The 16,346-nt window shown below is 40.2% G+C and overlaps 1 protein-coding gene across 2 annotated transcripts; it reads left to right on the top strand.

Annotated features, from left to right (window-relative positions):
* Positions 1-1,204: 1,204 nt before the first annotated feature.
* On the top strand, positions 1,205-12,111 carry CAV2 (caveolin 2). Of its 2 annotated transcripts, XM_055283758.2 has the most exons (3): positions 1,249-1,398; positions 1,723-1,910; positions 7,449-10,045. In XM_055283758.2, the coding sequence occupies exons 1-3, from the start codon at positions 1,249-1,251 to the stop codon at positions 7,597-7,599; spliced, it is 489 nt and encodes a 162-aa protein (XP_055139733.1). In that variant the 3' UTR covers positions 7,600-10,045. The 2 variants fall into 2 exon arrangements, with proteins under 2 accessions (XP_055139734.1, XP_055139733.1); XM_055283759.2 differs by lacking the exon at positions 1,723-1,910 and having other exon boundaries at positions 1,205-1,398; positions 7,449-12,111.
* The last annotated feature ends 4,235 nt before the right edge of the window (positions 12,112-16,346 follow it).

The following is a 16,346-nucleotide window of genomic DNA, read 5'->3' on the forward strand; positions in this document are numbered from 1 at the left end:
GTGGCTTTGTGCTAGCGTTCTGTTTCCATGTTGCCTACAAGATAATCACAGATGTGACTGCATCTTAGAGGTTCCTGAATCTTTCAAGAGAGTCTGGTTCAAAGGAAAATTAACAGGTAGAGGCCAGGCGCGGTGGCTCACGCTTGCAATCCCAGCACTTTGGGAGGCCGAGGCGGGCGGATCACCTGAGGTTGGGAGTTCGAGACCAGCCTGACCAACATGGAGAAACCCCGTCTCTACTAAAAATACAAAATTAGCCGGGCGTGATGGCACACGCCTGTAATCCCGGCTACTCGGGAGGCTGAGGCAGGAAAATCGTCTGAACCCGGGAGGCAAAGGTTGAGATGAGCGGAGATCGCGCCATTGCACTCCAGCCTGGGCAACAAGAGCAAAACTCCGCCACACACACACACACACACACACAGACACACGGTGTAGTTTAGGAAGAAAAAAAAAAAAAAAAAAAAATCAGATCTCCCCTCACCCTTCAGGTCTGAAGGCACAAACTCTAGGACCAGGGCGTTCGACTACCCAACTCCACATGCACTTGCAGGTCACCTAGCACTCAGGTACCTTGTGGCTCCTTACCTCTCACTACAGCAGCAACAACGTTGATTGGAAGTTCATAACTGTGTGTTACGGGCCATGGGCCATGTGTGTTAGAATTTTACGTGAAATTAACATTTAATTCTCACGGACACCTCTGAAGCAGGTGCCACAGCCCCCATTTTGCAAACGAGGCAGCTGAGGTTCCCAGAGGCTCAGTACCAGCACCATGGGCCGAAGCACGCAGGGCAAACAGCCGGAGGTGAGCACAGACCTGCTTCGCACCCCGTGCTCCTAACCACAAGGCTCCCTCCCTCCAGGAAGGCCGTTGTCTTCCCTGGGACCACCTACCAGCTCTGAGGCATGACAGTACGGGCCTCCAGAAGGGTGACCAGGAGGCCCTCCTCGTCCCAGCTGCAGGCGTCGCCGCCCACTGCAGGGCCCGGGCTGTGACTCGTGGGGACGGTTCCCTGCCCCCCAGCCGGGGAGGCGGGCGGGGAGAGGCGGCGGGGCGCCGGGGCGGGGCTCGGGACGGCCGGACTGGGAGCTGGAGCCCACAGCGGGAAGCGGCCGCCGCCCGGGCCGCGCAGGGCGAGGCGAGGCGAGGCGGGGCGGGGCCGGGCGCTACGGGAAGGGGAGGCCGCGCGGAACGGGAGCCGCACCGCGCCAGCCGGGCTGCAGCGGCCGCGCACCGAGGCCGCGATGGGGCTGGAGACGGAGAAGGCCGACGTGCAGCTCTTCATGGACGACGACTCCTACAGCCACCATAGCAGCCTCGAGTACGCCGACCCCGAGAAGTTCGCGGACTCGGGCCAGGACCGGGATCCCCACCGGCTCAACTCGCATCTCAAGGTGAAGCCCGGGGCGGGCGGGCCCAAGTCCCCGCTGAGGCTGGGAGGTGCGGGCGCCCCTCAGCCCCGCCCTATCCCGTCCCACCCTTGCCAGCGGGTCGGCCCCGCAGGGTCTGAGACTCGCACCCTTCCCCGGTCCCACCCGTCACCAGGCCGCCCGCGTAGCCAGGAATTCTTAGCCAGGTTCCTGTGCGCCCACCGTGACCCTAAGAGAAGAGGCGGACGCCCTGGCACGTCCTTCCCTCCTGCTTCCCCCGCCCAAAGCGCTCCCGGTTCCCGGGGCGGCAGGTCGGTGACAGTTCGGGCATGCCTCCTGTCTCCGCAGCTGGGCTTCGAGGATGTGATCGCAGAGCCGGTGACTACGCACTCCTTTGACAAAGTGTGGATCTGCAGCCATGCCCTCTTTGAAATCAGCAAATACGTAATGTACAAGTTCCTGACGGTGTTCCTGGCCATTCCCCTGGCCTTCATTGCGGGAATTCTCTTTGCCACCCTCAGCTGTCTGCACATCTGGTGAGACGGGGCACACCGGGTGGACCGGCTTTCTGAAACATGGGCATATGCTCCGCCACCTGCCCCCTACTCTCCCCTTATCCCAGGCCGGCGTCAGGAGGAGAAACGCGCATCAGTTCCCAAGCAGTAGGAAGAACTGGAAGGCCTTGAAAGGCAGTGCGCTTCCTTTAGAATAACAGTTTGGGCTTGGAGTTTCAACAGGAGAAAGAATGTCGGTCTTTCCTGGGGTGTGATTTTCCTTGCATACATAAGGCTGGGCTGAGTGTGGAGGCGGGTACCTGGAAGCCACACTTCTTGCCACAGGCTGCTCTCGGGGCCCTGTTGTGACTCGTGCCTGCGGTTCTGGGCAGGACTCTTCTTTCTTTCATTGCCTTTTATTCAGTCACTACCTGTGCTTGGGGTAAAACAAAAGTGATCTCTGAGCAGAATGCCGCTGACAGTAGAATTGGATGAAGATGTCTGACCTGGTTAAGAAGTGGTGTGGAGGGGCTGCTTGAACTTTGCCCCTGGCAGATGGCAAGGATGGGACCCAGAGGAAAGGGAGGTGTGTGCAGTTAAGGCGAGGGTCACCCAGTACAAACGAATGAAAACTCCAGCTGCGGGATAATGAATGAGAAGGCCTCTAAATTACTTTCTCACTGATGAAACACAAATGGAAGTGGCATCTAGTTAAAGGGGAAAGAAATATGGAAGCCCACTGGATATTGATAGGCTATTTTGAGTAACTCTATTCATACTCAAAATGTGTCCTAAACTGTAGAGAACATTCTTAAGCATCTTTTAAATTTTTTTAAGGAAAATGTCATATTTTGCCAATAAATGTTGTTGTGTTAGAAAATACCCACTTTAATCTGAGAGGAAGAATATTCAGATCATCCCCAGTATCACAACGGTTGTCACGCTAGTGTTTCAGGTTAGTCCTGGTGAAAGGTATAACCCAAGGTACCTCCGTGTCTTTCTTACACTTTATATGATATTGCCACACCCTGATAAATGCTCGGTGTTCATTGTTAGAAGTTACCAATTTATCCTTTATTCCTCTATACCACCATAATCTTACTTTCTTTAGTCAGTTAGCTAGCTAGTTAGTTTAACAAACTTTAAATTGATTGAGTGCTTAGTTTGCGCTGGGCACTGGGCCAGGATGAATGAGAGATAGGGTCTGCCTTCGCTTACTCACAGCCTATCAGGGCAGCTGGCTAGGTACATAGATGGACGCTTAGAAAACACAGTCAACTGACAAAGAGGGAGGAACAGACAAGGCTTTGAAGAGGGAAGGGAGTCGAAAAAGACTTTGAAAGGATAAATGAAAATTTACCAAATATGTAAAAGATACACAAAGAACACCAATTTAGTTTTATCACTAAAGTTTGTAAACAATTAAACTATGTTGAAGGTGCCAAGATTGCCAGGGAAATGAAAATGCTGCCTTTGTACATGATCAGCTTCATGAAGGTCAAATGGCTAGTTATATTCTGACATTTGCACATGAATTTTTTTTAAGATGCCTAAGTTGGCACATAAGATTTGGGATTCCCAATTAACTAAAACTAATCATCTAACCTCTATGTCAGTTTTCTCACTTTCAAAACTGTGAAAAACTGAGTGACCGCCTAGCATATTGTGAAATGCTGGCTACGAAGCTATTTGGAAACGTAAAGTACCATATTTATAGTCAACAAAGGTAGGTTTCCCAAAGCTTTTGTGAAAGAATTTGAAAAAAAAAAAAAAAGTTTCTCATTTACTAAACGGTGGAAAGATATAAGTAAAACTACAATTAACCAAGCAATGCCTCTCTCCAGCTGGCTCTTCTGAGAATGGGAGGTGTTTTTGTATAGTGCTTCAATTGGTGAATCATCAATGCACCTTTTTTTAGCCACATAAAACGTATTATTTAACTTCAGCTTGATTTTTTAACTATGTTTATGTGGGGCATTAATATTTAACTGTCAGACATTTGTCACCAGGCAGCTGTGATTGCAAGTAGAAGAGTAATTTCAAACAAGAATGCTTAAAAGTTAGCTTATGCCTTGATAAAATAGGTTTATCATTAATAGATTGTATTCCCATGACATGAGAAGACCAGATCAAGGACAGACCTTACAGAATTGCAAACCCATTTGGGCAAACTTTTTTTATTTTCTTTTTATATATTTTTTTTAAAGCAGGGGCTTGTGTATTGTTTTTACCAAAAAGGTAGTGGTGACCAAAGCTAGGAAAATATGCAGTAGTGGAACTTTGAACCATGTCACAATATTAAAACAGGTCAGATTTTAGATCCTTTAAACAAACAAACAACAACAATAAAACACAGAAGTCTGGTGGTGTTGGATCCTAGACCGGAAGTACAGGCCATTAGGAATCAGTGAATTAGTTGGATTCCATACTACAGTCAGACAGAGAAAGCTGCTGTTTGTTAAGCACAGGTTATTGGTCATAAGTGGATCATAACCAAAGAAATGTGGCTGGAGCACCCATATCCCTTATTTTTGCTGGGATGCAAAGCAAACAAATGCCCAACTGATGGAAATGGAATAGTAGCAATCTCATTTCTAGAAGACAGTTTTCATACAGTAAATTGCTATGAATGCAATCTGCATGACTCTACAATTACTACAACAGTAAATAAAAGTCTCTATCCTATGGCCTTATTATCCAAGGGAGGAATACATAACCTTACATATATTATTATATATATTATATATATATACTATATATATATATATATATATATATATATATATATATGATAACATTTACTTAAGAATTGTTGGCCACATTGAGCCTCAACCAAATTTTGGGTCAATCAGAACTGCCTAGAGTTTCAGAAGCTAAACTATTTGTGATGTTGAGAACCCAACTTAAGTTTGATATCAGAGGATCATTAGATTCTTGGCTCCAAGATGAGGGAACACAAGTAAAGAAAAATAAAATCCAAATGAGTTAACAACACCCTATAAACTGAACTCCTCGAATGTGGGTAACTGCTTTGCCGAACAAGAAGATTCACTTTTGACATGTGCTAAATTCCCTTTTAGGACACAGAGATCTAAGGAGTCATGGAGATAGAAAATTTATTAGCCTAAGGAAGAATAGAAAGTACATTGTATTCTGGCTGGGAGCAGTGGCTCTCGCCTGTAATCCCAGCACATTGGGAGGCCAAGCTGGGCAGATCACTTGAGGTCAGGAGTTCAAGAACAGCCTGGCTAACATGGTGAAACTCTGTCTCTACTAAAAATACAAAAATTAGCCAAGCATAGTAGCAAGTGCCCGTGATCCCAGCTACTCAGGGAGGCTGAGGCAGGAGAATCACTTGAACCTGGGAGGCAAAGGTTGCAGTGAGCTGAGATCACATCACTGCACTCCAGCCTGGGCAACAGAGTGAGACCCTGAAAAGAAAGAAGGAAGGGAAGAGGAGGGGAGGGGAGGGGAGAAGAAAGAGAGAAAGAAAGAGAGAGAGGGAAGGAGGGAGGGAGGAAGGAAGGGAGAAAGAGAGAAAAAAAGAGAAAAAGAAAGAGAAAGAAAAAGAAAGAAAGAAACAAAGAAAGAAAGAAAGGAAAGAAAGAAAGAAAGAAAGAAAGAAAGAAAGAAAGAAAGAAAGAAAGAAAGAAAGAAAGAAAAAGAGAAAGAAAGAATGAATTCAAAGTGAAATGGATTTGGTTAGGAAACTTTCTGATCTAAACTTCAGCCTTTTAATAGGCCAATTTGAGTTTATTTTGTTATAGTTATTTTCATTATATATTCTGCCTTCAAAGTAGGTCTATTTATTATACATTATAATGACAGCATCATACAGATATTTCAGGGGTACATAATAAATGTCAATCCTCATAGCCAGTTCTGAGAGATCTCCTGTTGTCACTTTAATTTGTAGCAACATGCCCAAGACCACACATCAAGTGAGAAATATAATAGAATAAGAAGTCTAAAGTTGCCATCATTGAGGTTTCTATTCAGCTATTTATCTCTGAAACACTTAGTATTAATTTTCTTATTATATAAAAGTGTTTCATGTATTTTGCACTTGAAATAAAACATAAATATAATTTGTGAAGACAGTCAATATGAATAATTCTAAATTCTAAAAACATATCAATCAATCAGAAAGCTGCCTAATATTTCCTTCATTTTGGGCTAAGTACAGCAGACCCTCATTTAAGTGATATTTTAATAGCAAACCAAGAAAATCAGCCTACTCCCTTACCCCCACCCAGGTAATAATAAAGCTTCCATTGAGGCTACCAGCAGTGCCTGAAAATCTCACTACTACTTTTGTGCTCAGAGGACGTTACTACAGCAGAGAACATTGTTTAGAAAATTACATATAAAATTAACCATCCTGGGGACTATAAGAATATGCAGCTATGTTAGGAATAAGCATACAAAAAATAACAATTTCAGGATAGACTAGTTTTCTTGTGTTAAAGTTCTAACATCAATTGCAGGGTTCTTTCAGCTATACCATTCAGCCCTTTTCAGTGTGTGTGATTACCGTGAAAAATTAAAAAATATAAAGCATAGTTAATAACATAAGGCATAAAAGAATGATAAATTTACGTTAGCTCAAACATTTACTAAGGGTCAAGGATGTCCTCACTGTTTAAAAAAACTTAAACTCTAGTAGGAAGGACAGAAATACAGCATCTATTTATAATACCTTTTGATACATGTGAAGATTAAGAAGTTTGTTTCAGTACTTTAGAAATACAATGAGGGAGTATCCGATCTAGCATGGTCCAGGAAAAGGGAAGAGGACTGAGGCAACAGGAAAGGCTATCAGGAAGTAAAACTTCAGAGAAATGTGAAGACTTAAGCAGGTGAATGGTAACTGGCAGAGACCAGGTAGATAAAGACACGGTTTTATTTATTTTTGTTTTACTGTTTCAGATAGCATGCCACCAATAGAAAGAATATTAGTATTTATTATCTACATGACTATATTTTTAGGCAACATATTTTTTGTGCATCTTATCACTTTAGTCCATTTGCATTACTATGAAGAAATACCTGAGACTAGGTTATTTATAAAGAAAAGAGGTTTATTTTTGCTCACAGTTCTGTGGGCTGTACAGGAAGCACAGTACCAGCATCTACTTTAGGCAAGGACCTCAGGAAGCTTCCACTTATAGTGGAAGGCGAAGGAGGAGCAGACATGTCACATGGCAAGAAAGGGAGCAGGAGAGAGAATGGGGAGGTCCCAGACTCTTTTAATCAACCAGATCTCACGCAAACTAATTGAGTGAGAACTCACATTACCAAGAGGGTAGCAGGTGCTAAGACATTCATGAGAGATCTACCCCCATGATCCAATTATCCCCACTCGGCCCCACTTCCAACACTGGGGACGACATTTCAAAATGAGAGTCGGGGGGACGAAAAGCCCAAATCATTATCAGTGATCATTGTTCATTTATTTGTTTCAAACGCTCAACCAAATTTAAGTAAATTGGGTCAGTGTTGTATCTTTTCATACATGTACAAGAGAGACCTTATTTGGTAACAACAATAGTCCTCACACATCTCTCTCCTTCATTCCAGGATTTTAATGCCTTTTGTAAAGACCTGCCTGATGGTTCTGCCTTCAGTGCAGACAATATGGAAGAGTGTGACAGATGTTATCATTGCTCCATTGTGTACGAGCGTAGGACGAAGCTTCTCTTCTGTCAGCCTGCAGCTGAGCCAGGACTGAATACTTGGACCCCAGGTCTGGAGATTGGGATACTGTAATACTTCTTTGTTGTTATAACATAAAAGCACCACTGTTCTGTTCATTTCCTAGCTGTTCTAATTAAGAAAACTATTAAGATGAGCAACTACATTTAGAAATGTTTATTGACAGATCTTTTCAAATAATGCTTTTCTAATGAATAGCCAAAGATTTCATATCTAACTTTGTAACCAGAATTATACAGTAAGTTGACACCACTTAGATTTAAAGGCAGACAGTTTTGCTTTAGTACAATAGTATATATTTTATAATGATGAATTTATAATAAGTAAGGGACATTTCTATCAAAATACTACAATAGTTTTATGCACAAGTTCCCATTAAAAATGAGATTTCTTATTTGTTTGTTTGTTTCTTTTTACTCTGGGAGTAATGCTTTTTAAATTACCTTTACATATATGGTCACTGGTATACTGAGAATATACAATGATCCTGGAAATTGCAGTAACAAAAGCACACAATGATTATAGTAACTATGAGATACAATAAAACAAATAAATGTGAAAGTAGATTCATGAAAATGTATTCCTTTAAAGTATTGTTTTCCTACAGGCCTATTTAACAAGATGTTTCATTTTACTGTATATTTTGTACTTAATATAAATGTTGCTCTAATCAGATTGCTTAAAAGCATTTTTATTATATTTATGTTGTTGAACTAATATATGAAATAAGTAAATGTAGCTCCCACAAGGTAAACTTCATTGGTAAGATTGCACTGTTTTGATTATGTAAGCATTTATACATCTTCTTTGGAAATAAAATATAAAAGAGCGATACACAAAGCTTTCTTTTCTAAATTTTCCAGGCAAAATCTAAAATGTTTTATGACATTTTTCTGGCTGTGATCTTAAAATAATTCATATCTAAATAATATTTTGTCTAGGAGATGCTTTCTCTCTAGTAGTTAGAAATTAAACCTGTGTCAGCATTCCTATTAATGTTTCACTTTACTTTCAAGTAATATTGGTGCTATTTAACATTTTACAGTAAAGGTTACTTCTGATACTTTAGTACAATTTCAACTACAGTGATTCATGTAGAGAGACAGGAGAGTTGTCACCTTGTTGGGCTACTGAACTACATGCATAAACTAAAAACTAAAAACTAACAGCTACAAACTTTTAAGATGTTCTCTAATATTGACATGTAACACGGGATAAAGTTATTCTTGTCATTTTGAACTGTAGAGTCCTATTTCAGTGTGATGAATCACTGTTGCTTTGAAAAATCTCATTATTTCTGGGCCAGGCATGGTGGCTCACGCCTGTAATCCCAGCATTTTGGGAGGCCAAGGCTGGCGGATCATGAGGTCAGGAGATCAAGACCATCCTGGCCAACATGGTGATACCCCGTCTCTACTAAAAATACAAAAAAAATTAGTTGGGCACTGTGGCATGCACCTGTAGTCCCAGCTACTTGGGAGGCTGAGGCAGGAGAATTGCTTGAACCCGGGAGGCAGAGGTTGCAGTGAGCCAAAATCATGCCACTGCACTCCAGCCTGGCAACAGAGCAAGAGTCTGTCTCAAAAAAAAAAAGAAAGAAAGAAAGAAAAAGAAAAAAGAAAAATCTCATTATTTCAAAATGATAGACATATACCAAAAACAAGTCTATAATGTGAGTAGTTACTAACATTTACACATCTTAAAAGTGTGTAAATGCTTAAATTTCAGAATTACCATCAGAACCTCAATTGACGTTCCTTTGAATACCCTCATAAGTGACAAATAAGATTAATAAGATTTTTCAAAATCGCCAGGACTGGTGAATATAAATGATGATTGAACTGGAATACTACTGGGGACCAAATCAAATGAATGATTAAATTATGAAGCTCATATCCTTTTGAAGGTAGTTGCAAAGAGACATTTCAAAACTGCCCCAGGCCATTGTAGCATCCTTAGATGGGACGCATAATCATTACCTTAAAGCATCACCACTCATTTTGACCATATAGATTTTATTATGTTAGTTTAAAAGGTCAATCAGCCTCATGACTTTATAATTATGTCCTATATTTAAAAACATTTTTTAAACATTTGGATATGTTGATAAACCAAAAACATTTGATTAATAAAATATCTATTTTAATAAATTATGAGCTTCTATCCTTTCAAATAGCTATTGGCAAGTTTTAAACCCAAAATATATACACATAGTTCTGTAATAAAACTTTGTGACTTCTCAAGTAACATGACTTCCTTATTTCTGAACAGTACTGGTTACTTTCAAAATGAATTTTTATTGAGATTTTCCATTAAGTATTTTTTTCAAAGACTCAAATTTTGTACCAAGTAAATCCAGGCTTTATGTACAAACATGTTGTTTGTTTTATTTGGGGCTGGGGGAGGTATATGATGAGCAGACTTCCTCAGAATTCGTAATAAATTTTCTAAAAGGCTACAAATGTGTGTATTGCTTTTATTACAGTAAATATGGAACCTTTCATATTTATTTTTACCTTATTAAAAACTCAAAATAGATAATAAATACATTAGTTATTGCTTATTCAGGAATGCATTTTTAAAAATTATTACATTGGTAGTTGAAGTCTTTGTTTTCCAGCACTTAAAGAGGTTCCATATAAATGTTCTATCATTTGATAAATAGTATAAAATAGCCTGTTCACACACCCACCATACTTCTTCTTTTTTATTAAGTCTTTTCTTGCTAATCCTAAATAAACTGAAATTTCTGTTTCCAATTTTTAAAATAAGAAAGTAACAATATAAATCACATGTACTTGGATACCTGTACCATGAAGCTAGACTAGAGTCCAAAATTATTTTTGGAAAGTGAGTAGTTGCTGATATTGGCATACATTTTCTTGTCAGTTCATCTGGAAAAATGACCAACCTATAATAATAAAGCAGGTGCTTGGCTTTTTAAAATGTTCTTTATAGTTTTGAGGAACTTTTAAAAATTCATCTTTTTGATAGTGCTCCACATCCCATTAATTTATTTTGATGCCTCCCTCGGAAAGTTGTTGAACTGTAGTGAAAAAAGCCCTGCCCTAGAAGTCAGGCAACTGGATTCCAGCCTCAGCATTGCCGTTATTGAGGTATATCCCCTCATGCAAAGGGTTTAATCTCGGGTTCTCAGTTTTCTTATCATTAATGAAAGAATTGAACTAAATGGTCTCTCAGGAGCTTCCCATCTCATTGTTTTCTGTGACTTCAGTAGGATGAAGACTTGGCTATGTATATGAAAACCAACCTAGCTGTCCAATCCAAAAACATTTTTTTAAATCAGTGAATTTTCCATCAATTACAGGATAGGTGTGCTATAAATACAATAATTAATGCATGTACTTTTCACCCTTCTATTGATTGTGAGACTGTATTTGGCCTCAATTCATTAAAACAGAGGTCCTAAGATTTTTATCAATGCTGTCTTTTTTATTATTATTATGAATTTCTCAAAAAAATACTTTATATCTTAAATAGTATTTGCGATTGAACCTTTAACAACATGGGGTTGAACTGTGCAGTCCACTTATACTCAGATTTTTTTTCAGTAAATACAGTTAGCCTTCTGTATGCACAGGTTCCTCATCCACCACCAAACTGGATCCAAAATAGAGTATCGCAAGATGCAAAACCGTCCGACAAGGAGGGCTGACTTTTCACCTCCTTGGGTTCCGCAGGGATGATGGGACTTAAGTATGCAAGGATTTTTATATCTGCAAGGGAATTCTGGAAACTATCCTTTGAGGGTACTGAGGAATGACTCTATTTCATTCGAAGATTTTCTATCAAAATCACTGCTATGCCACCATAATTACTGCCATCTTTCTCTTTTGCCTGGCTATTTGCCACAGCCTCCTAATTGGCCTCACTCCTTGCCTTCAATATGATCACCAATCCATTTTTCTCTAAAAGAACTTGATTATACCAAGACTACCCTGTCATTTCCCTGCTTAAAACTATCAATTGTATGTGATTGCCCTGAGAATAATATTCCAAGTTCTTGAGCAACATATGCAAGGCCTTCACCATCAAACTGTTGTCATCGTTAGCAACTCTTCTGTAGCTTTAGTGAACAACCCATGCTACTCCCATGTACCCATGCCAGCATTGTTTTTCTCTTCATGCCTGCCTCACTCTTCTCTGTTTCCAAAATGCTTCCACATTAAGTGCCTCTTCTGTGTCTACATCTAAAATCTTGTACAAATTCCTATTATCACCTGTCACATTGTAAAAGTAACCCTGTTAACTAACACCATTAGACTGCTAGTTAGGTATTTGAGAACCAAAAACATCACTTCACCTTTGCTGGGATTCTGAAATGGTGCCCAGTACTTAATGAGTTCCATCAATATTTTCTGAATGAATGATTATGTAAATAAATAACTGGAGAAAGCTTGGGATAATTGCAGAACTGGGAGTGGGAATTGCACTACAACTTCATAATTTCTTCTTTACAAAAGGGATTTGAAATGTACTGATTCTAATAAAAATTTCCTTCCCACCATTTTCTCACTCATGACTCATTAAGTTGAGAAAACTAAAATGTATATAAACCATTTTATATTTTATCGACTGGGGTAATGCCTGCCTTTAGTCTCCATTCTCGTATCTAAAATTTACTTTAAATTCTTCAGGGGTAGAAAGCCCTAGCATTTAGAAACTTGTTTGGAAACACACTTTCATGCTTTCTAGAATGTTGCTATTTCATTTACTATTCTATTCCTCACTTTGAAATTTATAACACTGAAACATTGTTTCTTTGGGTTTTACATTTTAGAAAACACATTGTCTCATTTGAAGCCCAGGACAAATTAAATAACATAATGGAGAAATCAAACAAATAATAGCTCAGTTTTTCTAGCTTGCAACTTTATCATTTTAGAATGTTTGTTTAAGATAACAAGAGCTTACAGAATTTTTATAGGGTTACACGTTACTTTAAAAAACTTAAAAAAATAGTAAGTAGAACTGCAAAGAAAAACAACCACAATGAATGTAATTTATCACAAATCAGGATTTGGTACACTTCTTCCCTACAAGGTGTATATGTGTGTAGCGAGGACAGGGGAAGAAGTTGACAGAGGAGGGGTAAAGGATACAAGTATACTAGATATTCAGTTTATATTTTTTAGGAGTAAAAATAAGTTTGGCAACTATAATTTAACCATCCCAATTTCTTCTCCCTATTCACCCCAAAATAGCAAAACGAGCAAAATAAAGCACCCCTTGCTACATTTTTAAAGACATTTCTGTGCCCACTCTCCAGTTTCTTGCTTTGGATTGTACCTGAAATGCTGCCATTGGAACTTGACATCTTGATACTTTTTTAAGTGAAACATACCCTTGAGTGGGGTAACATTTCAATCTATTAGCAGTCATCTATTTACTTTAGGTGAACAAATGATCTGAGAAAGGAGTGTTGAAAACTATATATCGCAACCAAGCATAAGAGCTCTGAGCACAATATGAGAGCACCACACACTGATTAAAAGAGATGTCACCAAAGGGAAAGCTGCGACAAAGGGAAACAAGAGGCTGCAATCACATGGCCTTCAGCCTTCCCAGTTTCGCTTTTGGACAACCCAAATCGCTAGTGAAAGGGGCATGGAATCTGAACAGGAGTGGAGGAAGTTGAAGTCAGCTAAAGACTTTTCTTTTTATCCACAAAGGAAAGTTGCTTTTGTCTTACTGAATGAATAGGACCCCAGGAGTGGGCATGAGGGCTCTGCTGGATCCATGTGCCCTAAAGACAATGCCGAAGCGTGCAACTGAAAATGAAAATGAAACTGTAACTTGTGACCATCTATCTGTGTCTTCTTTCGCCTTGCCTCTCTGTGCTGTTGACTGTTGCGGCGTGTCTGTGGCAAAGAAAGACCATGCTGCAGTCAGAGAAATCAGAGGACACCACTTCAACAATTAACCAAAAATAGGACAGGGACACCTATCTGCCTGCGCTTGGACGTGTTAGGTCATTCAGCTCAGCTGCGTGACTGGAGAAATCATTTTGCCATTATAGGAAAAGGTAGGGGTGTAGGATGATGAGAGAAAGGAAGAGACATGACTCAGAGTGGGAAACAGCATGTAGCCAAGGGCAAATATTTCTCTCAGACATAAATGGATCAGGAAGAGGTGAGAGCAGCAGGTCATCTTTGGAGCATTCTTTTCTTTCCTGCCTCCCAGTCACTTGTCACCGAGCACCAACCAGTAACAAAAGGGGAGAGAAGGGCAGTATGCAGGACCTGTTTCTCTAACTGACTGGCACATCGGTTCCAGCCAACAGCTGTCTCAGCTAACTAGGGCAGTGAAACAAGGAGTCATTTGGAAAGTTTCAGGGATGCACACTTCACATCCCAGGGAGGCAAGTGGTGAGGAATAACCACCACGCTTATTTTACTGAGGAGGAAACTGGTTGAAATTCTTCATGCATTATATGGCTGGGAGACCTCTGATCTCAGTACAAACAATAACAGGAGTATTTAGGTTTGTCGAGCACTTATAATCTTTTGGGCATTTACTTAATCAGTACAGTAACCCTACGATGGGAATGTTACTGTCATTCCCATTTTTCAGATAATGAAACTGATGCTGCGAAGTTAAGGAATTTGCCCTAGACCACAGTCGGGATTTGAGCCAAGAGAGCCTGACATCAGAGTCCACTCTTAATCACTGCAGAGATGATTTTCTACTTCCTGAAAGAATGTGTCCATGGCTGTTCTTATGACTTCCAGCCAAAATCTTCATTCATCCACCTTTCCTACTCTGAGAAGCACCTTTTTTCCATTCTCCCATCAATGGAGGCAGTTTCATGTCCTCAGAAGTAAGAGCTGCCCCAAGCTAGCCCCTGGGCTTCACGTATCCTCCTCACTCGGCCTCTGTCTAATCCCTGAGCCCCTCCCCCAGCCCTGTACGCCGCTTTTCAGGGCACACCCTTTCTTTCTTCTTAGGATCTGAGCTCTAGACCTTACACTCCAGCTAAAGTCAGAAAAATAGTTCCCAAATGCCATTATTCTCATTTTTGTAAATTTTGTAGAATTTTATTCCTTCACACAGACTTGCCTAATATGTATCAAAAGCCCAGTGATGATTTTTCTTCTCAATGCTAAACATCCTGACATGTAAAATATTAATAATTACAGCAATAATTTCAATTTGGACTCAGCATATTGTTTCCTAGACAGAAACCTTATTTCGTATTTTCTTCATTTTGTTGGAAATTTCTTGTCAGTTTGTACGTCCTTTAATATGTTATCCAATTTTATTGTCAGTTACTTTATCTTGGAGATCCCAGGGAAAACCATATATGAATTTATTTTCTCCTATTGAATAATTTGCTCATGATAAATTTTCTTTATTTTATTTTTTAGAGACAGGGTCTTGTTCTATCACCCAGGCTGGAGTGCAGTGGTGCAATCTCCTAGGTTCAAGTGATCCTCCCTCTTCCGCCTCCCCAGTTTCTGGGACTTCAGGTGCATAGCATCACACCCAGTTTCTACATATTTTCTCACAAAGTGACAGTGGTAAACCAATCAGTATCAAAGTCAAGAATTAGATTGAAAAAATGGGAAATCATGACACTAGAATACATAAAAAGACGCATAAGATGCAACCAACACTTTCTCTCCAGTTATCTATAGCCTTTTTGGGGCAGACATAGGAATAGCACACATTATTCAGGGTTAGGTAACATAAACAAGACGAAAAGATCCCCACAGAATTTCTAGTCTATTCGATCAATTTCACATGTTGTATGTGCAGGGGCCGTGAGGGGATGGGATGGGTGGAGTGAGGGGCATGATGAAAGCACTGGAAATAAAACACCAAAAAGTAATTTGTTATCATATAGAAGAAACAAGTGAGCAATCAACTGAATCATTAATATACATTTTATTTAGATGAGGAAAATCCTATGATGATTATAATTTTTTAAATTAGATTGCTAAAAATGTATCAGCATTGTTGGTATTATTTGTCCTGGAGGTGATCGAAGGGTCCTAGGAAAAAAAATAACTGTGTAAAATGATTTTTATTAAAACTATTTTTTTGGCCGGGCACAGTGGCTCACGCCTGTAATCCCAGTACTTTGGGAGGCCGAGGTGGGCGGATCACCAGGTCAGGAGATCGAGACCTGCCTGGCCAACACCGTGAAACCCTGTCTCTACTAAAAATACGAAAAGAAATTAGCCAGGCGTGGTGGCAGGCGCCTGTAGTCCCAACTACTCGGGACGCTGAGGCAGGAGAATGGCGTGAACCCGGGAGGCGGAGCTTGCAGTGAGCCGAGATCGCACCACTGCACTCTAGCCTAGGTGACAGAGACAGACTCCGTCTCAAAAAAAAAAAAAAAAAAAGACTATTTTTTTTTTCTGAGGAGAGAAATCCTATGTGGGGTTATCCTAAGCAACAATCTTATTCAACTAGGCACACATAAACACAAAAAACTGTGACCATAAGTATGTTCAAACAAGGGAAAATGGCAAATAGAAGATTGTAAAATAATTTTCCTGGAAGAACTTTGGCAATAATAAGCATTAATCTGGGGCAGATCAGATGCAGGCCAGGCTCTATGCTGTGTGATGAGCTAGGGATCTATTGATTTCCATGATTTTACAGTTCTTAGAGTTGAAGAAATATTCAGAATTGGAAAGGAAAATCCCTCAAGTCTGCAATGAAGTCTGCAGGGCATGGGACTCTCCAAAATGAAGGATAGGTTTGGGCTACTTTGAAGCAGCTCCTAAGAAATTG

This window comes from Symphalangus syndactylus, chromosome 6 (genome assembly GCF_028878055.3).
Source record: "Symphalangus syndactylus isolate Jambi chromosome 6, NHGRI_mSymSyn1-v2.1_pri, whole genome shotgun sequence".
Taxonomy (NCBI): Eukaryota; Metazoa; Chordata; class Mammalia; order Primates; family Hylobatidae; genus Symphalangus; species Symphalangus syndactylus.